This window comes from Ahaetulla prasina, chromosome 2 (assembly GCF_028640845.1).
Source record: "Ahaetulla prasina isolate Xishuangbanna chromosome 2, ASM2864084v1, whole genome shotgun sequence".
In the NCBI taxonomy this organism is placed as follows: Eukaryota; Metazoa; Chordata; class Lepidosauria; order Squamata; family Colubridae; genus Ahaetulla; species Ahaetulla prasina.
In genome coordinates this window covers 300,330,163-300,354,061 of record NC_080540.1, presented here as the reverse complement: position 1 = coordinate 300,354,061, position 23,899 = coordinate 300,330,163, and the positions used below count along the sequence as shown (strand labels likewise).

The following is a 23,899-nucleotide window of genomic DNA, read 5'->3' as shown; positions in this document are numbered from 1 at the left end:
ACAGATCATGACAAACCAATCTTATCTCATTCTTCAACGTAGTGACTAAATTAGTAGACCAGCGAAATACTGTGGACATAATATACGTAGACTTCAGCAAGGCATTCGACAAAGTAGATCACAACCTACTACTTCGTAAGCTAAAAAAAATGGGATAGATAGCATCACAACCAGATGGATTCGCAACTGGCTGACAAACTACTCAACGAGTAGTCCTTAATGGGTTTACTTCTACAGAGGAATTATTGAGTCTGTCATTTGCACGTCTATAACTGTCTGGTTCGGTTCTGCAACCCAACAAGAAAAACACAGACTTCAGAGGATAATTAGAACTGCAGAAAAAATAATTGCTACCAACTTGCCTTCCATTGAGGACCTGTATACTGCACGAATCAAGAAGAGGGACGTGAAAATATTTGCAGATCCCTCACATCCAGGACATAAACTGTTTCAACTCCTACCCTCAAAACGACGCTATAGAGCACTGCACACCAGAACAACTAGACACAAGACCAATTCTAGAATACAGCTCACCTGTTTGGAACCCTCACCACATCTCTGACATCAATACAATTGAACGTGTCCAGAAATATTTTACAAGAAGAGTTCTCCATTCCTCTGAAAACAACAAAATACCTTATCCCACTAGACTTGAAATCCTAGGCTTAGAAAACTTGGAACTCCGTCGCCTTCGACAAGACCTAAGTTTAACTCACAGAATCATCTATTGTAATGTCCTTCCTGTCAAAGACTACTTCAACTTTAATTGCAATAATACAAGGGCAACCAATAGATTTAAACTTAATGTAAACCGCTTTAATCTAGATTGCAGAAAATATGACTTCTGCAACAGAATCATCAGTGCTTGGAATACTTTACCTGACTCTGTGGTCTCTTCCCATAATCCTAAAAGCTTTAACCAAAAACTTTCTACTATTGACCTCACCCCATTCCTAAGAGGACCATAAGGGGCATGCATAAGCGCACAAACGTGCCTACCGTTCCTGTCCTATTGTTTTTCTTTTCTTCTTCCTATATATGTGTATATGTGTATATACTATATAATCTTTTTGTATGATGTTGTGACAAAATAAAAAAAATAAAGTTTTTTCCCGAAGGCCATCACTCTGCTAAACAAATAATTCCCTCAACACTGTCAGACTATTTACTGAATCTGCACTACTATTAATCGTTTCATAGTTCCCATCACCCATCTCTTTCCACTTATGACTGTATGACTATAACTTGTTGCTGGCAATCCTTATGATTTATATTGATATATTGACCATCAATTGTGTTGTAAATGTTGTACCTTGATGAAGGTATCTTTTCTTTTATGTACACTGAGAGCATATGCACCAAGACAAATTCCTTGTGTGTCCAATCACACTTGGCCAATAAAATTCTATTCTATTCTACATGGAAGGAACCTAAGCAGTGGGGTACCACAAGGTTCCGTCTTAGGCCCAGTACTCTTCAATATCTTCATAAATGATTTAGATGAGGGAATAGAAGAAGAATTTACCAAATTTGCAGATGATACTAAGCTGGCAGGAATAGCTAACACCCTAGATGATAGGCTCAAGATCCAGATGGCTCTTGATAGACTGGGCCCCATCTGACAGAATGAAATTCAATGTAGAGAAAAGTAAAGTCCTACACTTAGGCAAGAAAAACTAAAAGTACACATATAGACTGGGAGAAACCAGGCTTAGTAGCAGTAACTGTGAGAGGGATCTTGGAGTCTTAGTGGACAACCAGCTAAATTTGAGCCAGCAGTGTGCACCGGAAGCCAAAATAGTTAACGCAATCCTAAATTGCATTAACAGAGGGATACAATCAAGATCAAGTGAGGTTTTAGCACCACTCTATGAAACCTTAGTAAGACCACAACTAGAGTACTGAATTTAGTTTTGATCACCACACTATAAAAAATGTTGAGACTCTAGAAAGAGTGCAGAGACGAGCAACCAGGATGATTAAGGGACTGGAGGCTAAAACATACGAAGCATGGTTACAGGAACAAGGCATGGTTAGTCTAGTGAAGAGAAGGACTAGGGGAGATATGGTATCAGTCTTCCAATATTTGAGGGGCTACCACAGAGAGGAGGAAGGGGGTCAAGTTTTTTTCCAAAGCACCTGAAGGCCAGACAAGGAATAATGGATGGAAACTGAACAAGGGGAGATTCAACCTGGAAATAAGGAGAAATTTTCTGACAGTGAGAACCATCAACCCATGGAACAGAAGTTGCCTTCGGAAGTTGTGGGAGCTTCATCCCTGGGGGCTTTCAAGAAGAGGCTGGACTGCTATTTTTCAGAGGTGGTGTAGGGTCTCCTGCTTGGCCAGGAGGTTGGACTAGATGACCTACAAGGTCCCTTCCAACTCTGTGAATCTGAGATTTGTAATCTCAAACGAAGGACAAGGGAGTGACCTGGATGCCTACTGGTGAGGTAGGGCTGGTTGGGGAACGGGAGGTCAACAGGTGAGCCCTCTTCCTCCCTGGAAGGAGGGGGCCCATGGGGACATGCCAGGATGGGAAGTGGGAGTCCAGTTTTCTTTCACAGGCTCACTTTTGGCTCTCATTTTTTTCTTGGTCCATTCCAACTCTGTTAATCTGTATCTGACCTTGTAGGTCATCTAGTCCAGGGGTCTTCAACCTTAGTAACTTTAAGGTTTGCGGACTTCAACTCCCAGAGTTCCACAGCCAGCAAAGCTTTAAAGTTACTAAGGTTGGAGACCCCTGATCTAGCCCAACTTCACCCCCAAGCAGGAGACCCTACACCATTCCAGATAGATGGCAGTCCAGTCTCTTCTTGAAAGCTTCCAGGGATGAAGCTCCCACAACTTCCGAAGGCAACATCTGTTCCATTGGTTGATTGTTCTCACTGTCTCCTTATTTCTAGGTTGAATTTCTCCTTGATCAGTTTCCATCCATTATTCCTTGTCTGGCCTTCAGATATCTTGGAAAATAGCTTGACCCCCTCCTCTCTGGGGCAGCCCCTCCAATATTGGAAGACTGCTATCCTGTCTCCTCTGGTCCTTCTCTTCGCTAGACAAGCCATGCCCTGTTCTTGCAGCCAATTTCATTTTGTCCCTCCTTTTGCGTCCGTTCTTTACCAATTCGATGCCACCATTTCTTTGATGGCGAATTATCTTTCCCGTGGCCACCATTCGATGCTACCATTTCTTGTCCCATGGCGAATTATCCTACAGCGAGTTGGCTAGGATGAGTTAGCCGCAGCGAATTGTCCTATAGACCCTTCCAGGATGGCCCTATTGTTTGGTAGTAACTCTGAGCAGCAAATGAGCTCATGCTACTTTCTTAAAAGGAAGGAAACAAAAAAAAAAAGAGAGATCCACCTGGATGCAAAAGGCCAACTGCCTGTCCATCCGTCTTCTGCTTGTGAAGATGTTTGACGGATCGACGGAGTTAAAATTTTTGATTCCATCATGCGTTGCTTAAATGCTTGTTGGCATTATCTCTCTCCTGATGTTTCAGCTCATGGCATGAGAACTGACCTGTTCTGGGCTTTCTCTCTTAAATAGTGTCATTTGTGGGGTTCTTGACGCTCTCTGACATTGGTTAATTTGCTGTAGATGTTATATGAACCAACTAGGTAACATCATCAGTTCTAGAATGGAGTGGGATTTGCTGAGAGGAGGAGGAACGAGGAGGAGGAGGAGGAACGAGGAAGAGGAAGAGGAGGAGGAAGAGGAGGAGGAGGAAGAGGAGGAGGAGGAGGATGCTCCTGGGGTTCTTGCTGTTTTCTGAGCTTGGTAATTTTCTTACAGAAGTTTTATAACCCAACTAGGTAACATCATCAGTGCTAGAAGGGAGTGGGATTTGCTGAGAGGAGGAGGAACGAGGAAGAGGAAGAGGAGGAGGAAGAGAAGGAGGAGGAAGAGGAGGAGGAGGAAGAGGAGGAGGAGGAGGATGCTCCTGGGGTTCTTGCTGTTTTCTGAGCTTGGTAATTTTCTTACAGAAGTTTTATAACCCAACTAGGTAACATCATCAGTGCTGGAAGGGAGTGGGATTTGCTGAGAGGAGGAGGAGGAGGATAATTCTGGGGTCTTTGGCGCTCTCTGACATTGGTTAATTTGTTGTAGATGTTATATGACCCAACTAGGTAACATCATCAGTTCTAGAATGGAGTGAGATTTTCTGAGAGGTGGAGGAACGAGGAGGAGGAGGAGGAGGAGGAGGAGGAGGAGGAGGAGGAGGAGGAGGAGGAGGAGGAAGATGCTTCTGGGGTTCTTGCTGTTTTCTGAGCTTGATCACTTTCTTGCATATGTTTTAAAACCCAACTAGGTAACATCATCAGTGCTAGAAGGGAGTGGAGTTTGCTCTCAGTTTATATACAGCTTCCTCATCAGTATATTATTTATTGCTTGTGCTGTTAGAACCACATCGTGTAAGTGTAGCACACAAACCAACTAATGCTCTCCAAAACGTTTAAAGTAAAGCAAAAAACCTAAGAGCCCCTGAAGGAAAGCAACCTGTCACCTACATCATACATTATAAGGACTGTAAAGGCAAACCCCATTTCTTTCTAGCGTGAAACGCTGGTCATTAAATGTTTGCAAAAAAACCACCAAGCTCAGAGACCCCAGCAAGGACTCCATAGGCCAACCTTGAGGTACAAATCTTCTCTTCTATTGGATGTATTTCTTATTGCTCATTGGATTTGTCACTTTGTGCATTTTCCTGTTCTATTTTGATTGCGTGCTTGGTAGGCTGTCTGTCTGTCTGTCTATCTGTCTATCACCTATCTCCTCTCTCTCTCTCTCTCTCTCTTTTTCCCCCCCCTATATCTATCTATCTATCTATCTATCTATCTATCTATCTATCTATCTATCTATCTATCTATCTCTATCAACTGTCTGTCTATCTATCTATCTATCTATCTATCTATCTATCTATCTATCTATCTCCTATCTATCTATCTATCTATCTATCTATCTATCTATCTATCTATCTATCTATCTATCTATCTATCTATCATCTATCATCTCTCTCTCTCATCTATCTATCTATCTATCTATCTATCTATCTATCTATCTCTATCAACTGTCTGTCTATCTATCTATCATCTCTCTATCTCTCATCTATCTATCTATCTATCTATCTATCTATCTATCTATCTATCTATCTATCTATCTATCTATCTATCTATCTATCTATCTATCTACCTACCTACCTACCTACCTACCTACCTACCTACCTACCTACCTACCTATCTTTATCCATCCATCCATGTACACACACCCCATTCATATTCTTTCTCCCATGCACACATACACATATTTACAAAAACCTGAGGCCCCCATGCATACAACCCACTTTTAGTCACACACATATCAACAATAAACGTCCATCTCTTCAGAACTTCGTTTAAGTCCACCAGAAGTTGTTTTGAAGTCTCGTTCTAGTAGAGAGGAGGTGACTTTGAAAACATGTTCTGAAATTTGTCATCATTGGTCCTCCTTCCACCTCAAATGCTACCAGGTTACAGACTCCATTTTTCTAGGTATTTTTCTAGCAGAATGGGCCCCTTTTGCCAGAGAGACACTCTGATTGTGCCTCCTTAACCAACCCTTCTTACTGATCCCATCGCCAATCCAATCCCAGTTTCATCAAGAAAGGCCAAAGAGGTTGCCCAGAATTTTGAAGGGAAAGATAGCCGACCTCCAAATGCCATCCACCTTGCAGAAGACTTCAAAACATCTTCTTTGGATGATGATGGGAGGTCTTCTCAAGCCCTGGCTGCTCAGAACTCCTGAAGGAGCTGGAAAATCTGACCATCCAGATCTCCTGAAAGACCTTGAGGATCTGACTGTCCAGATCTCCTGAAGGCGCTAGAAGTTCTGACCATCCAGATCTCCTGAAGGAGGTTGAAGATCTGACCATCCAGATCTCCTGAAGGAGGTTGAAGATCTGACTGTTCAGAACTCATGAAGGAGCTTGAAAATCTGACCATCCAGATCTCCTGAAGGAGCTGGAAGATCTAACTGACCAGATCTCCTGAAAGAGCTTGAAGATGTGACCGTCCAGATATCCTGAAGGAGCTTGAAGTTCTGACTGTTCAGATCTCCTGAAAGAGCTGGAAGATCTAACTGTCCAGATCTCCTGAAAGAGCTTGAAGATCTGACCATCCAGATCTCCAGATCTCCAGAAGGAGCTTGAAGATCTGACCTTCCAGATCTCCTGAAGGAAGTTGAAGATCTGACCATCCAGATCTCCAGATCTTCTGAAGGAGGTTGAAGATCTGACCTTCCAGATCTCCTGAAGGAGTTTGAAGATCTGACCTTCCAGATCTCCTGAAGGAACTGGAAGATCTGACCATCCAGATCTTTTGAAGGAATTGGAAGATCTTCCCTGTCTTGGCTAGTCAGTTATGGTCACCTATTTTACCTTTGCTGTTGCCATCCGGTCCTCGAAGTATCGTGCATTCCTCAATGTTCCCGAACGCTTCAAATAACCGACGGACGTCATCTTCTGACTGTTGTTTGTTGAGCATGCCCACAAAAAGTTTTCTGTCTTCTGGAACAAAATTAAGAGATGCTTACCATATTTCAGAAGGAAGGAGAAAGCAGGTGAGATTCAAGACGGAGGCGTCATTCAAAGACAGGCTTATAAAGTTGGGATGTAGATGGGAAATGAAATAAGGTTAGCCAAGAGAACCTACAGGTAGGCCTCGGCATACAACAGTCCGCTTAGTGACCGTTCAAAGTTACAACAGCACTGAAAAAGGTGACATATGGCTGTTTTTTCATAGTTACAACCTTTGCAGCATCTCCACGATCATCATCATCACTATCATCCTCTTTTAACAACCCCATAATCCCTTGTGGGGTGGAGTCTGGGCAAATGAATGGAGCTGAGTGTTTACTGGCCGGATGCCCTTCTTGTTGCCAATGAGGAGTTTTGTTCAGCAGATACATTCTCATTGTGCCCAGAGAGAGAAATAGCCTCTACCCAGGATCGAACTCACAACCTCCTGATTGTGAGGTAAGAGCTCCACCACTAGGCCACCGCTCCGCTCCAGCATCTCCATGATCAAATCATCATGGAGCTTGGAAACTGGTTCGTATTTATGACCGTTGCCATGTCCTGGGATCGTGCGATCCCCTTTTGCGACCTCCTGATCAGCAAAGTCGTTGGGGAAGCCAGATTCCCTTAATGACCATGTCGTTAAGAACCGCAGTGATTTTCCCTTAAATTCTGTGCTTGTGTAAACTTAACATTTCTAACCCAAATTTTCTCCCATGTTTCCAACATTATTGGTTCCTGAATATTCTGTGCCCATTTTATCATACAATCCTTTACCAAATCCTTTTCCGAATTTTTATAAGATGTTTTATAGATGGCACTTAGATCCCAAAAAATTATCATGTATGTATCCTAATATCCAAGCGAAATGTTGGAGGTGTGATTGTGATGACGCTACATATTTTCATATTTGGTGGACTTGCAAGAAAATTAAGGTCTTTTGGATAAGAATTTGGTGGATTATTCAAAATGTACTGAAGAAGAAGATAAAGTTCCTGCCACAATTTTTCCTTTTGGGAATTATAACGGATTGTACAGGGATTGAGACTAAATTGATTCTGAATTTAATAACAGCAGCAAGACTGTTGATTGGACAATACTGGAAGAAAGAAGAGGTACCTACAATAGAAGAATGGATACTGAAAGTCATTAATTTGGCTGAGATGGCTAAAATCTCAGTTTTTAAAAGACAATACGAGGAAAGATATTTAATTGAATGGAAAAATGGATTGATTATCTACAAAACAGATATCAGATTAAGAAATATCAGATTGCCTTTGAATAATTAGAAAGTTATTTTATGTAATGGGAGGGGTTGGGAGATGAAAAGCTTTGGATGTGGTTATTTGGATTGAAGGAAAATTTTATTCTATGTTTGGTTTATGTATAACAATACCTTGTGATTGACCCGGGAAGCCGGGGGGAGGAGGGGAAAAGGGGAAAATGTTTTGTTTTTTTTGGGAGGGAGGGGGGAAAAAAGGGGGAAAATGTTTTTGTTTTTTAAAACTCTTTCAATAAAAAAAAAAAAAAAGAACCGCAGTGATTCACTTAACAATTATGGCCACAAAGGTCATAAAAGGGGGGAAAATTCACTTATTTAGTATGAAATTGTGAAATTTGTTTGCTGCTCTTCTTATTTCAAAGCAACACCTAACAACTGTCTCGCTTAGCAAAAGAAATTTCAGGCTCAATTGAGGTCAAGGATTACCAGCAAGGTTGATGCATTCTTCCCTCCTTCCGAGGTCGATAAAATGAGGACCCAGATTATTAGGGACAAGAGGCTGACTCTGTAAACTGCTTAGAGAGGGCAAAGCGGTGTATAAATCTAAGGGCTATTGCTATTCCTTCCTTCCTTCCTTCCTTCCTTCCTTCCTTCCTTCCTTCCTTCCTTCCTTCCTTCTTTCCAAATGATTTCACTTCCTTCCAAATGATCCAAATTCCAAATGAGTCTGTCATTTTCACCTCTATAACTGTCTGGTTCGGTTCTGCAACCCAACAAGAAAAACAAAGACTTCAGAGGATCATTAGAACTGCAGAAAAAATAATTGCTACCAACCTGCCTTCCATTGAGGACCTGTATACTGCACGAATCAAGAAGAGGGCCGTGAAAATATTTGCAGATCCCTCGCATCCTGGACATAAACTGTTTCAACTCCTACCCTCAAAACGACGCTATAGAGCACTGCACACCAGAACAACTAGACACAAGAACAGTTTTTTCCCGAAGGCCATCACTCTGCTAAACAAATAATTCCATCAACACTGTCAAACTATTTATTAAATCTGCACTACTATTAATCTTCTCATGGTTCCCATCACCCATCTCTTTCCACTTATGACTGTATGACTGTAACTTTGTTGCTGGCAATCCTTATGATTTATATTGATATATTGACCATCATTTGTGTTGTAAATGTTATAGCTTGATGAAGGTATCTTTTCTTTTATGTACACTGAGAGCCTATGCACCAAGACAAATTCCTTGTGTGTCCAATCACACTTGGCCAATAAAAATTCTATTCTATTCTATTCTATTCTATTCTATTCTATTCTATTCTATTCTATTCTATTCTATTCTATTCTATTCTATTCTATTCTATTCTTCCTTCCTTCCTTCCTTCCTTCCTTCCTTCCTTCCTTCCTTCCTTCCTTCCTTCCTTCCTTCCTTCTTTCCTCCTCCTCCCTCCCTCCTCCTCCTCCTCCTTCATGTTTCCTTCCTTCCATCCATATATTTCCTCCCTCCCTCCCTCCCTCCCTCCCTTCCTCCTTCATGTTTCCTTCCTTCCATCCATATTTTTCCTTCCTTCCTTCCTTCCTTGAGTCATGGTGGCGTAGTGGTTCAAGTGCAGTACTACAGGCTACTTCAGCTGACTGCTAGTTGCAGTTCAGCAGTTCAGCAGTTCGAATCTCACCAGGCTCAAGGTTGACTCAGCCTTCCGTCCTTCCGTGGTGGGTAAAATGAGGACCCAGATTGTTGGGGGCAAAGGGCTGACTTTGTAAACCGCTTAGAGAGGGCTGTAAAGCACTGTGAAGCGGTATAAGTGCTATTGCTATCTTGATGATCTGTAGGACTCTAAATTTATTCCAAAAATGAAAGTGATATCTGGGTGGACTCAATCTATGGGGCTCAATCTTAGGCCCTCCATCAATGGAAATGGCATCAATTTTATTATTGTCTCCTGCAGCAACGAAATTATGAGTTGCATGGCAAAGTTTACGCAGGTAGCCCTCGACTTACGACCACACTTGAGCCCAAAATTTCCATTGTTAAGGGAGACAGTTTCTTTTGCGATCGTTTTACGAGCTTCCTTGCTACGGTTGTTAAGTGAACCATTGCCATTGATACGTTAGCAACACGGTTGTTAAGATGAATCTGTGACTTTCCCATGGATTTTGCTGGTCAGAAGGTCGCCAAAAGCCAGCCACGCGACCTCGGGATACATCAACGGTCCTAAGTCTGAGTCAGTTGCCAAGCGACTGAATTTTGATCCCATGACCATAGGGATGTTACCAAAGTTGCGAGTGTGAACAACAGCTGTATTGTAAGTCACATTTATTTTCAGGACTGTTGTCCTTTTGAGCGATCACTAAGTGAACTATTGCAAGTCAAGAACTGTCGGGCACAGATCCTGCATCAGAGAAATTGAGGACCCCGGATACAGGAAGCTCAGCTTTCAGACTGAATGATTTCTAGGATGCACATTGCAATGGTAGACCCTTTAAAACATGGGTCTCCAACCTCTGCCACTTTAAGCCTGGCGGACTTCAACTCCCAGAATTTCCCAGCCAGCTTTGCTGGCTGGGGAATTCTGGGAGTTGAAGTCCGCCAGGCTTAAAGTGGCCAAGATTGGAGACCCGTGCTTTAAAAAGATAAATAACCCTTCACAATGCATATAAGCTTTTTTTAAAAAAAAAAAAACCTGATGCATAAATTGCTTTATTTAGAGTTCATTAAACGCTCTGAAAATGTTTGCGAGCTGCTTTTCTTCCCTCCTCTTCTCCCCCCCTCCCGCCCCGAGACATTTTAGAGAACAGATGTAACCAATTTGAATAAATCCCTATCAATAAATAAACGGATTCTGTGCGCTTCCTTCAAAAGGAAGCAATCCAAGGAAGGCAACCTGCTCGAGAGGGGACTTAATCTAATTTACAGTTTTCCAGGAAAGGCAGGTGTGGGGAGGTCTCCAGGCTGCAACGCGTATGGCGAGGAGGCAGAAACAGCCAATGTTTGTTCAGAATCGATGAAGTGAGGGCCACCCGGGCAGGACTCGTGGTGTTCTCTGAGCTTGGTGGTTTTCTTGCAGGTGTTTCATGACTCAACTAGCTAGCCTCATCGATGCTAGAAGGGAGGGGGTTTGTGTAGAGGAGGAGGAAGAGGAGGAGGAGATGGCGGAGGAGAACTATGGGGTCCTTGGTGCTCTCTGAGCTTGATCGTTTTTCTTGCAGTTGTTTCCTGATCCAACTAAGTAGCTTCATCAGTGCTAGAAGGGAGGGGGTTCATGAAGAAAAGGAGGAGAAAGAGAAGGAGGAGGAAGAGGAGGAGGAGGAGGAGGAGGAGGAAAAGGAGGAGGAGGAGTAGGCAGAGGAAAACTATGGAGTCCTTGCTGCTTTCTGAGCTTGATCGTTTTCTTGCAGTTGTTTCCTGACCCAACTAGGTAGCCTCATCAATGCTAGAAGGGAGGGGGTTCATGAAGAGAGGAGGAGAAAGAGAAGGAGGAGGAGGAAGAGGAAGAGGAGAAGGAGAAGGCCGAAGAAAACTATGGGGTCCTTGCCGCTTTCTGAGCTTGATCGTTTTCTTGCAGTTGTTTCCTGACCCAACTAGGTAGCCTCATCAATGCTAGAAGGAGGGGTTCATGAAGAGAGGAGGAGGAGGAGGAGCAGGAGGAGGAGGAGGAGGAGAAGGCAGAGGAAAACTATGGGGTCCTTGCTGCTTTCTGAGCTTGATCGTTTTCTTGCAGTTGTTTCCTGACCCAACTAGGTAGCCTCATCAATGCTAGAAGGGAGGGGGTTTGTGGAGAGGAGGAGGAAGAGGAGGAGGAGACGGCGGAGGAGAACTATGGGGTCCTTGGTGTTCTCTGAGCTTGATCATTTTTCTTGCAGTTGTTTCCTGACCCAACTAGATAGCTTCATCAGTGCTAGAAGGGAGGGGGTTCATGAAGAAGAGGAGGAGAAAGAGAAGGAGGAGGAGGAAGAGGAGGAGGAGGAGGAAAAGGAGGAGGAGGAGAAGGCAGAGGAAAACTATGGAGTCCTTGCTGCTTTCTGAGTTTGATCATTTTCTTGCAGTTGTTTCCTGACCCAACTAGGTAGCCTCATCAATGCTAGAAGGGAGGGGGGTTGTGGAGAGGAGGAGGAGGATCAGGAGGAGGAGGAGCAGCAGGAGGAGCAGGAGGAGGAGAACTATGTGGTCCTTGCTGCTCTCTGAGCTTGATTGTTTTCTTGCAGATGTTTCATTATCCAATTATATAGCTTCATCATTGCTAGAAGGGAGTGGGGTTTGTGAGGAGGAGGAGGAGGGGAAGAAGAAGAAGAAGAAAAGAGGAAGGAGGAGGAGGAGGAGGAGGAAGAAGGAGGAGGAGGAGGAGGAGGAGGAGGAGGAGGAGGAGGAGGAGGAGAAGAAGAAGAAGAAGAAGAAGAAGAAGAAGAAGAAGAAGAAGAAGAAGAAGAAGAAGAAGAAGAAGAAGAAGAAGAAACGTTATTCAGCCTGTTGTATATCATACAATTCAACTTACTAAAACAGCCAGGATAATATATGAAATCTGACTAAAAAGTTACAACTGAACCAAATGACCAAGCCTAGTGTCTTAGAAAAGAGGAGGAGGAAGAAGAAGAAGAAGAAGGAGAAGGAGAAGAAGAAAAAGGAGAAGAAAAAGAAAAAGGAGAAGGAGAAGGAGAAGGAGGAGAAGGAGGAGGAGAAGAAGGAGAAGCAGGAGGAGGAGGAGGAGGATGAGAATAAGAGGAATAATGATGATGATGATGATGATGATGATGTGGGATCTTGGATGATCTCTGAGCTTGGTGGTTTTCCTGCAGACCCTTCCTTACCCAACTAGGTAGCCTCGGTAGCCCTAGAATGGCATGGGCTTTGTGATATATCTATACCTCTTCCCATCACCATCTATATCTCCATGTCCATCCCTCCCGTTCTCCATTTCCATTATCTGTCTGATACTTTGTCCTTTTCCATCTCCATCTCCCTCAGCCCCTTTGTCAACCCAGGTAAGGCCACCTTCCTACCCGAGTGTTCAATATCAGAATGAAGAACTCCGGAACTCCCAAAGCTTTTGAGCTTAGCTTAGACTTTGACTCTGCACCAGCCGGGAAGCCGATCTGGTGTGTTCCAAGGTCCGTCCTCGCTACAGAGCACCAGCTTACGGGCCCTGTTGCTATGTTGTTGTTTTTCTCCCCCTTGTAAGACTTGTCAGTTTAAATATGCAGTGTTTTTAAGCCTCGCTCCTGGTGTTTATAGGAAGTCCCAACACCTTGTCTGGTGCAAACAGGGGTTAAATTATTCCTTGTTCTATTTATATTTAAATGATCTGTTTTTACCAGAACTTGGGAGAGAGGCTGGAGTGTCAGACGGGCTGGGAGAACAAGGCGGCACATCCTAAAGGGAAGAAGGTGTCGCTGGCCGAGAGGTGAGAATTGTCAATTAACAAAGCAAGAGATGAGGAAAAGGGAGGACCTGGCCGGTGGACGGGCACCGGGCAGAAGCGAGGGTGGCGAATTGACGCTCGCTTTGCATTATCATATAAATGAATGTCAGCTTTCCTGATAGGTAGGCATCGGGTACAAAAACAAGGGGAAGAATTCGGAGGAAAATAAAATATTTCTGGAGTAATTAAACAGGAGGGAGGGAGGAGATGCAGAAAGAGGGAGAGGGGAAAGGAGGGAGGGAGAGAGGGAGGGAGGGAGGAAGGAAGGGGATGGAGGGAGTGGAAAAAGAAGGGAGGGAGAGAGGAAGGGAGGGAGGAAGGAAGGGGATGCACAAAAAGGGAGAGGAGAAAGAAGGGAGGGAGAGAATGAAGGGAGGGAGGGAGGGAGGAAGGAAGGGGATGAAGGGAGTGGAAAAAGAAGTTAGGGAGAGAGAAGGAGGGAGAGAGGGAGGGAGGGAGAAAAGAAGGGGATGCAGAAAGAGGGAGAGGGAAAAGGAGGGAGGGAGGGAGGAAGGAAGGAAGGGGATGGAGGGAGTGGAAAAAGAAGTGAGGGAGAGAGAGAAGGAGGGAGAGAGGGAGGGAGGGAGAAAGGAAGGAAAGGAAAGGAAGGAAAAGAAGGGAGAGAAAAAGGAAAGGAAAAGGAGCAAGAGAAGAAAGGAGTGAGAGAGGGAGGGAGGGAGGAAGGAGAGAAAGAAGGAAGGAAGGAAAGCAAAAGGATGGGGAGACGGAAGGAAGGAAGAAAAGTTAAGGAAGGAAGGATGGAAGAAAGAAAGAGAAAAAAGGAAGGAGAGAAAGAAGAAAGGAAGGATGGATGGAGGAATAATCATGAATAAAGGCCAAAGGAAAGTTTTACTTCTCTTTATGAAACATCAGATTCTAATTTAATCATGATTTATTCATCTTTGTTTGCATTTTTTTTCCTGGATTGCTACACGGGCTACATTCATCTTCAACCAAAGACACAATTCCCTGGGCTGTTCTGCATTTCTTAAGAAAGCAAAACCCAACCAAGAGCTAGCAAACCCCTTCAAAATAAAAATAAAACGTCCCCTCCCTCTCCATATCAGATCCCCCAACCCAACTAATTGTGGGGAAATGCGATGTGGAGGGTTTAATAATGTCCAATGCAGGTAGTCCTCAACTTGTGACCCAAATTGTACCCAAAATTTATGCTGCTAAGCGAGGCCGCCATTGTGTGAGTTTCACCCCCTTTTTACGACCTTCCTTGCCACAGTTGCTAAGTGAACCCCCTGCCGTCGTTAAGTTAGTCACATGGCCATTAAGCGAATCTCGTTTCCCCGTCGACTTTGCTCGTCAGCAGGTCTCAAAAGGGGATCACGTGGGACGCTGCAACCGTCGTAAATATGAGTCAGTTGCCAAGCCTCTGAATTTTGCTCAGGTGATCATGGGGAGGCTGCAATGGTTGTTGAGTGTGAACGACGTTCATAAGTAACTTTTTAACAGTCAGTAAATGAACGGTTGCGTTGTGACTCGTCCTCCCTCCTCTCCTCAGCCGGGCCCCTCCCGTCTCCAACCGGGCCTTTTATCAGACTCCGAGTCTGATAATGAAGATGAACGGCCTGTCATGACTCCAGCCCCCAGCCCTGGCCCCATGCCCGGAGAGGATTCAAGGAGTGAAAGGAGAAGCCCGATAAACCTCACTCATACAGCGTGTGTTCCTTTGGCTCAGCCTTCAGAGCAGGAAGCCAGCCAGGTGGCTACTCCTTCTGACCCCTCCCTTTCCCAGACAGCTGATCCAACTGAAGACAATTCAAAGTGGGAGGACCCTCACTTCTGGAGATCTGAGAGGCGACGCCAGCAGAAGGAGGGGTGGGGCAGGCCTGGATAAATGCTGAGTCATGGAGCCACACCCCACAGCCTATATAAAGGACCTGCTTTTGGCATTCCAACCTTGAGTCAAGCAAAGTCTTATCTAGTTTGCTGATACTGGACCCTATCGCTGAAGTCACAACTTGGACTCCTGCCTGCCCTGAGAAACCTCGAAGGAACTTGGCAAGCTGCAGAGGCTTCGTTGCCACGGACTTCCTTGACTCGTTCGTCGGAGTGGGAGTGGGACATGACAGGTTGTAAGTTGAGGACTACCTGTCTTCCATTTCTGTCAGCAGGGATCCTGCAATCCCTTCTCTTCTCCTTTAGCCCTCTGCACTCTCTCCCATCCCAAGTCATTCAACGAACTTAAACCGAGAATCAATATAGCCCAAAATTCACAAAATATATATCTTGTGGCATTCGCTTACTTTTCTTACTGGCTCGCAAATATGAACGTGCGCACAAGCAACACTAACTTCGCTTACACTGGTCAGAAACTATACACACACACACAATCCCACCCCTCTATATTCAGAGAGAGAGAAAGAGGGGAGGGGGAGCGAGAGAGAGAAATGAAAAATAGATCGAGATAGAAATAGAGCTAGAGATATAGTGAGATAGATAGGTAGATAGATAGAAAGATAGAGACAGACAGACAGACAGATGTAGATGGATATAAGGATACAAAGATATGTTCCTGCCGCAATTTTTTCTGCTGGGAATTATCATGGACTGTACAGTAATTGAGACTAAACTGATTTTAAATCTAATAACAGCAGCAAGATTATTGATAGGACAGTATTGGAAGAAAAAAGAAGTACCTACAATAGGAGAATGGATATTGAAAGTTGCCAATTTGGCTGAGACGGCAAAAATCTCAGCCTTTTTGAAAGACAATATGCATGAAAGATACTTAAATGAATGGAAAAAATGGATTGACTATATTCAAAACAGATATCAGACTAAGAGTTATCAGACTGCCTTTGAATGATTTGGACGTATTATTTTTGATTGTTTTGGGGGAGGTTAGGAATTGATGAGAATTGTTAGGAGTATAATTGAGTTAGGAGGGAATTTTTTTTAGCATATGTTTGTTTTATTTTTGACTATACCTTGTGTTTGTTCTGGGGAGTCAGGGGGTGGAGGGTGGAGAGGGGTTTGTGAAGGGAGGAAGGAGGGGGGCTAGGGAAACGGGGGGGAAAAGTTTTGTAAAACTTTTTCAATAAAAAAAAAGGATACAAAGATATATGATATCTTTACGAAGATTCAACTAGAAACATTTAATTGCAACTTAACACAAAGGGAACGATGCTCGTGAATCCATACACAGCACACCTGGAACCAGTGGTGAGATTCAGCCAGTTCGCACCACTTCGGAAGAACTGGTTGTTAACTTTCTGAACAGTTTGGTAAACTGGTTGTTGGAAGAAATCATTAGGGCAGAGAACCGGTTGTTAAATTACTTGAATCCCACCACTGCCTGGAACTGCTGTGATTCTCAGGTTTGGCTGAGTTTGCGCCCAATGAAATGCCGGCTCTTGCTCAGAGCAAATCTCCAGCGATGTTTGACATCTCCCAACAGGGTCTTTGGCGACCCAGCCGGGACGTCAAAGAAATATGCTTCAGCATCTCAACTCCTTTCCTACAGGCGGCTTCCAAGAGAAAAGGGAAAAATCTAATCCATGAACCTAAAAAAAGGCTGTGACATTAATATACTGCTAGAGTTCTCTTGGGATTCCGAGAACAGGAGAGGAAGCGAGATTAAAAGGAAAAGAAGAATAGAAGGAAGGTTTTTTTTTTTAATGTCACTGGCTCTTGTGTCAAGAGTTCGGATCAAACTCAACTTTGGTGTTGTGGCCTGTTGGCCAAATTAGAGGAGGAGGAGGAGGAGGAGGAGGAGGAGGAGGAGGAGGAGGAGGTGGCATGGGAGTCAGGGCCAGCATCAAGGCAACCTGAGAGCTCCGAGGGGGGCAGAGGGAATGGAGCTGGCAGAGGGAGAGACAGAAACAGAGCCTGGGCAATCAGTAACCTCTCAGGTGGAAATTCAACAGCTCCCAGGTCTGGAGGTGGCTGATGAGAAAGAGGAGGAACATCTGGGCCCAGTGCCTGACATATGCAGAAGGCAGAGTGTTGTGTCTGCGCCCCCCGAGCCTGGCCTCCTGCCAGAAAGTGACTCGGAAAGTGAGGTGGAAGGGCCATCAGGACTTAACTCAGGAGCACCGGCTTCCCTGGCTCAGCTCCAGGAGCCAGAGGCAGGCCAGGTGGAAGAGATAACGAGGCCTCCGTCCCCTGACTCTTCCCCCCCCAGGCCACACCTCCAGACCCAGCTGATGACAATCAGGCCTGGCTGGACCCTAGGTTTCGTAGGCAGGAGAGGAGGGAACAACAGAAGCAGGGGTGGGGCAGGCCTAGGAAGTGCTGAGTCATGGAGCCACACCCCACAGGATATAAAGGCAGCAAGAGCTGCTGTGCCTCTTCGTAGCAGGCAAATCAACTGATTAACTAAGAGCTGAAGTACTGTTTGTTCCTGGGTGACTCATCGGCGTTGAGGGAGATAACAGAGACACTTGGCAGACGCTCGCTAGTTTGCTGCCAGAGCTGATAGTGCCGGCTAATTAAGCCATCGCTCGGATGGAGGCGAGGGGGGACAGAACACAGAGGAGAGGAGAACAGTGGAAATCTATGGGCCGGTCCTCAGGATGGAAGAGTCACTGCTGCTAGCAAAGCCCCACCCTAGCTCTGGGGGATAAAAGGCTGGGGGTGGAGATGAATAGATGTGGCAGACAACTATTCATCTTGCCGGATGGACTTGTTAGCCTGCGTTGAGAGAGAAACTTTTTGCTGGGGCTACCGGCATTCCTAATAAAGGAATCTTCTGACTTCGCTTCAGAGGGTTTGTCGTGTTTGGGGAACTGGCTCAGAACATTCGGTTTGCAAAGCTTTCGGTGGAGGTAATTGAAACACTTCCTGGAAGTTGCCGGCGTGCAACTTGATGGGTTTTAACTTCTCGATCGGAGACAGCCCAGCTCAGCCCAGAGCCTTCTTCATATTAAAGGCAGTGATTAAATGGGATTTGCCGAAAGACAAAGGGCCGAGAGAGCTGCCGATGGTTAATCCTCTTCCTTTGACGCGCTTAGAAAATTCCATTTTCTTCCTTTGAAGAAAGGGGATGAGATTGACAGGCCCGGCCCTGATTTAAATTCTGGCATTGCAAGGGCTTGTTCCCCTGACGTCTGAATGTATCCCTTTATTACCATTATTACAGCTTTCTGATTGCATTAAAATTCATCTGCATATCCCCCCCTCGTATTTCTGCATTTCTTTTCTCAGCCAATTCCTTCCTTCCTCCCTCCCTCCCTCCCTCCCTCCCTCCCTCCCTCCCTTCCTTTCCTTATTTCCTTCATCAACCCTATTTGCCCGTCTGCTTCCTCCCTCCCTCCTCTTTCTTTTTCTTCCTTCCTTCCTCCCTTTCCTTCCTTCCTTCCTTGCTCTTTTCTTTGTTTCCTTCTTTATTTCAATAAAGCACTGAGATCTACGCACACGGTCTGTTTTATTGGAGGATAGGTAGGTTTGGCTGCAGGTCAAGCTGCTCACAGACTAATCTGTAGTGGGGACAGAATAGGTCTCCTGTTTTTGAACAGGGGGTTGGACTATAAGACCTCTGAAGTCCCTTCTCAGCCCTATGATTCTATATTCTATGTCCCTTTATTTATTTATTTATTTATTTATTTATTTATTTATTTATTTATTTATTTATTTATTTATTTATTTATTTATTTAACATAACATAACATAACATAACATAACATAACATAACATAACATAACATAACATAACATAACATAACATAACATAACATAACATAACATAACATAACATAACATAACATCAGAGTTGGAAGGGACCTTGGAGGCCTTCTAGTCCAACCCCCTGCCCAGGCAGGAAACCCTACACCATCTCAGTCAGATGGTTATCCAACATTTTCTTAAAAATTTCCAGTGTTGGAGCATTCACAACTTCTGAAGGCAAGTCGTTCCACTTATTAATTGTTCTAACTGTCAGGAAATTTCTTCTTAGTTCTAAGTTGCTTCTCTCCTTAATCAGTTTCCACCCATTGCTTCTTGTTCTACCCTCAGGTGCTTTGGAGAACAGCCCGACTCCCTCTTCTTTGTGGCAACCCCTGAGATATTGGAACACAGCTATCATGTCTCCCCTAGTCCTTCTTTTTGTTAAACTAGACATACCCAGTTCCTGCAACCGTTCTTCATATGTTTTATCCTCCAGTCCCCTAATCATCTTTGTTGCTCTTCTCTGCACTCTTTCTAGAGTCTCAACATCTTTTTTACATCGTGGGGACCAAAACTGGATGCAATATTCCAAGTGTGGCCTTACCAAGGCATTATAAAGTGGTACTAGCACTTCACGTGATCTTGATTCTATCCCTCTGTTTATGCAGCCCAGAGATCCCTCTCACAGGTACTACTATTGAGCAAGGTACCACATATACGGTACTGGTGCATTTTGTTTTTTTGGCCTAAATGTAGAACCTTACTTTTTTCACTGTTGAATTTCATTTTGTTAGATAGCGCCCAATGTTCAAGTCTGTCAAGATCTTTCTGTAATTTATTTATTTATTTATTTATTTATTTATTTATTCGATTTCTATACCGCCCTTCTCCCGAAGGACTCAGGGAGGTTTACAGCCAAGATAAAAACAACATGGACATAAACAAAAATTAAAACATATTAAAAAAAACTAATTCTAAGAATGGCCAAATAAGTTAAAACTATCCTAAAAACTATGCTATGTATTAGAGTTTAAGAAAGAAGGGAATTGATAGTGTGATGGTGTGATGGTGTGAAATGGAATATGTTTTATGTTATATTTTAGATTATGTTTGTTAGTTACAATACCCTGTATTCTGTTCTGGGAAGTCTCGGGGGGGGGAGGGGGGAAATGGCGGGGGGGAAGGGGAAGATTATAAATTTATTGATTGCCATTTTACAGGAATAATGGTAGAATTAAACAAGTTGGAATGGTGTAAAGTCGGGACTGCTCGGTAACCACTCCCGAAGGGAAAGGGTAAGGAAAGAGGAGTAAAGAAGGAAGAAAGTAGGTAGGCAGGTAGGTAGGTAGGAAAGAAGGGAGGGAGAAGAAAGGATAGGAGGAGAACAAGGAGGAGAAGATAGAGGGTTAGAAAAGATGGTAGTGAGAAGTGGGAAAGAGGCGGGGAAGTAGGAAAGCGAGGAGAAGGATGGTGGGGAAAGTCGAAGAAGGATGAGAAGGGAAGAAAGGATTAAGGGAGGGAGTGGCGGTCGAGCAGCCCTGATTGAGCATAATCTGAGTATAGGATCGATTGTTGGATAAGTGATTGTATTGTACACTGGTCAAATTGTGGGAATTATTATGGAAAAATAAAAAATTTTGCCCTGGAAAAAAAAAAACTATCCTAAAAACCTTCATAAAACCCCCATTAAAATTTCGTTAGGCCAGCCCCGCACGGTTGAATAAAAAAGGTCTTGAGCTCGTGTTTAAAAGTCCGGAGGTCGGGGAGTTTGACGCAACCCCGGAGGCAGCTCATTCCAAAGGGCAGGAGCCCCCCACAGAAAAGGCCCTCCCCCTGGGGGGCCGCCAGTCGGCATTGTTTGACTGACGGCACCCCGAGGAGGCCCTCCCTGTGGGAGCGCACAGGTCGATGGGAGGCTATTGGTGGAAGTAGGTGGTCCCGTAAGTAACCCGGTCCTATGCCATGGAGCGCTTTAAAGGTGATAACCAACACCTTGAATTACACCCGGAAGACCACCGGCAGCCAGTGCAGCTTATTTATTTATTTATTTATTTATCAAACTTATATACCGCACCATCTCCCGTAGGACTCAGGGCGGTTCACAGGCATATTAAAAACAATATAAAAACAATATAATAAATATTTACGGGACCGCCTACTGCTACCGAATACCTCTCACCGACCCGTGCGCTCTCACAGAGAGGGACTCCTCAGGGTGCCGTCAGCTAGGCAGTGCCGCCTGGCGACACCCAGGGGAAGGGCCTTCTCTGTGGGGGCTCCCACCCTCTGGAACTCCCTCCCTCCAGGACTTCGTCAACTTCCGGACCTCCGAACCTTTCGTCGCGAGCTTAAAACACACTTATTTATCTGCGCGGGACTGGATTAGATTTTAAAGTAACTGGTTTTAAGGTTTTTTTTACTATTTATACTGTTTTTAATAATTTGGGCTATAGAATAAGTTTTTTAATTGTCGTTTTTAATTGTATTTATATGTATTTTAACTGCCTGTGAACCGCCCTGAGTCCTTAGGGAGATAGGGCGGTATATAAATATGAAAAATAAAAATAAAAATAAACATTAAAACCCAGTTAAAACTAAATATTATCATAGCCTGATCACTAAAACAGTAAAAACCAGTAAAAACCCCATTAAAATTTAGCTAAAACATTTTGTTCTTAGGCTAGTCCCGCACGCTGAAATAATAGAGTCTTCAGTTCACGTCTGAAGGTCCGGAGGTCGGGGAGTTGTCGTAATCCCGGAGGAAGCTCGTTCCACAGGGCTGGTGCCGCCACAGAGAAGGCCCTCCCCCTGGGGGTCGCCAACCTACATTGTTTGGTCGACGGCACCCTGAGGAGGCCCACTCTGTGGGAGCACATGGGTCGTTGGGAGGCAATCGGCTTGTGCAGGAGAGGTGTTACATGGGAGCATCGTGGTGCTCCCTCTATCACCCGCGCAGCCGCATTCTGCACCAGCTGGAGCCTCCTGGTGTTTGTTTGTTTGTTTGTTTACATTTATATCCCGCCCTTCTCCGAAGACTCAGGGCGGCTTACAATGCGTAAGGCAATAGTCTCATTCTATTTGTATATTTACACTGGTGCGCATGCGCAGTTGCAGGTCGGGAGCTGGTGAAAAAGATTGGGAACCTCTGTTATAAAGGATGGAAGGCTGAGTCAACCTTGGACCTGGTGGGACTAGAACCTGCAGTAATTGCAGGCAGCTGTGTTTTAATAACAGGCTTCTTACAGCCTGAGCCACACCACGGTTCCTGGTGCTCTTCAAGGGGAGCCCCATGTAATTATAATGCCCCTTGGGATTATAATTCATACGGAGGTCTATCTAGAGGACGTTCTATAGTTTTGAGTGTTTCCACCTTCCCAAATGTCCCTTTAAAACCCATCCCAGAAAAAAACAGTCATTAAAAAAAAAAACTAATAAAAACTCCGTAGCGTGAAAAATGCCCAAGGCATTTAAAAAAAAAAAAAAAAAGAACTCCGTTTTTCTCTCTCTCAAGAAATGCAGAGTTGGGCAACTACCATAAATAGTGCAAAATAAGCTGCCACCTGTTGAATACTTTTCTGTTAACTAAATCTTTTATCCTGTTAGTTTAATTAGGATTAAAAGAAAAGTCTGCACATTTTATTGTGCTTCTGCAGAAGACAAATATCCTTCCAATTCCCAGGGGAAGGCAAGGAAGTTAATGATAATCTAACCGAGTTTTACCTCCTTCCTATCCTTCCTCGGCTCCGTGAAAGGCTGTTTCGTCGGCTGCAGGTAGTCCTCGACTTACGACCGCAGTTGAGCGGAACCTTTTGGTTGCTAAGCGAGACAGTTGCGAAGTGAACTTTGCCTCCTTGCCCCAGTTGTTAAATGAATCGCTGCATTTGTTAAGTGGGTGGATGGAAACTAACCAAGGATAGAAGCAACCTGGAACTAAGGAGGAATTTCCTGATAGTTAGAACAATGAATCAGTGGAACGACTTGCCACCAGAAGTTGTGAACGCTCCAACAGTGGAAGTTTTTAAGGAGAGATTGGACAACCATTTGTCTGAAGCGGTGCAGGGTTTCCTGCCTGAGCAGGGGGTTGGGCTAGAAGACCTCCAAGGTCCCTTCCAACTCTGTTATTCTGTTCTAAGTAAGCAACATAGTTTTTACGTGGATCTGGTTTCCCCATGGACTTTGCTTGTCAGTTGGTCGCAAAAGGGGATCACCTGATCCTGGGACACTGCAGCCGTCATAAATATGAGTCAACTGCTCAGTGTCTGAATTTTGATCACGTTACTACGCTGATGCTGCACCGGTCCTAAGTCAGTGGTGGGTTTCAATTTTTTTTCACTACCAGTTCTGTGGGTGTGGCTTGGTGGGCGTGGCATGGCTTGGTGGGCGGGGCTTGGTGGACATGGCAGGGGAAGGATACTGCAAAATCCCCATTTCCTCCTGATCAGCTGGGACTCGGGAGGCAGAGAGTAGATGGGGGCGGGGCCAGTCAGAGGTGGCATTTACTGGTTCTCTGGACTACTCAAAAATTTCCGCTACTGGTTCTCCAGAACTGGTCAGAACCTGCTGAAACCCACCTCTGTCCTAAATGAGAAGAAAGGTCATAAGTCACTAAACCAGGGGTATCCAATCTTGGCAACTTTAAGACTTGTGGACTTCAACTTCTGGGAGTTGAAGTCCACAAGTCTTAAAGTTGCCATGGTTGGAGATCCCTTCATTAAACAACATATTGTAAGTCAAGGACTATCTGTACCCTTGTGTTATGGACCTACAACCACGTTCTCCTTAACCAACATAGAACAGAATAATAGCGTTGGAAGGGACCTTGGAGGTCTTCTAGCCCACCCACCCCTCATTTCAGATAAACGTCTGAAGCGCATGCTCAGCGAACCAGTTGCTACACCGCAGAAGTGGGTTTCAGCAGGTTCTAACCAGTTTCTGAAGAACCGGTTGTGGAAATACTGAGTAGTTCGGAGAACCGGTAGTAAAAAGTCTGACTGGCCCCACCCACATCTATTCTCTGCCTCCCAAGACCCAGCTGATCGGGAGGGAATGGGGATTTTGCAATAACCTTTCCCTGGAG

The 23,899-nt window shown here is 44.5% G+C and overlaps 1 protein-coding gene across 45 annotated transcripts in view; it reads right to left on the bottom strand.

The window, feature by feature from the left end:
- CELF4 (CUGBP Elav-like family member 4) overlaps nt 1–23,899 on the bottom strand; it is a 1,066,478-nt gene that overhangs the window by 125,342 nt on the left and 917,237 nt on the right. For 23 of the 45 annotated variants that reach the window (XM_058171904.1, XM_058171925.1, XM_058171910.1 and 20 more), the window contains one exon: nt 6,414–6,542. In XM_058171904.1, the coding sequence (XP_058027887.1) occupies nt 6,414–6,542 (129 nt within the window). The remainder of the gene's footprint in view (nt 1–6,413; nt 6,543–23,899) is intronic. The other 22 variants (XM_058171894.1, XM_058171905.1, XM_058171926.1 and 19 more) reach the window with 1 other exon arrangement.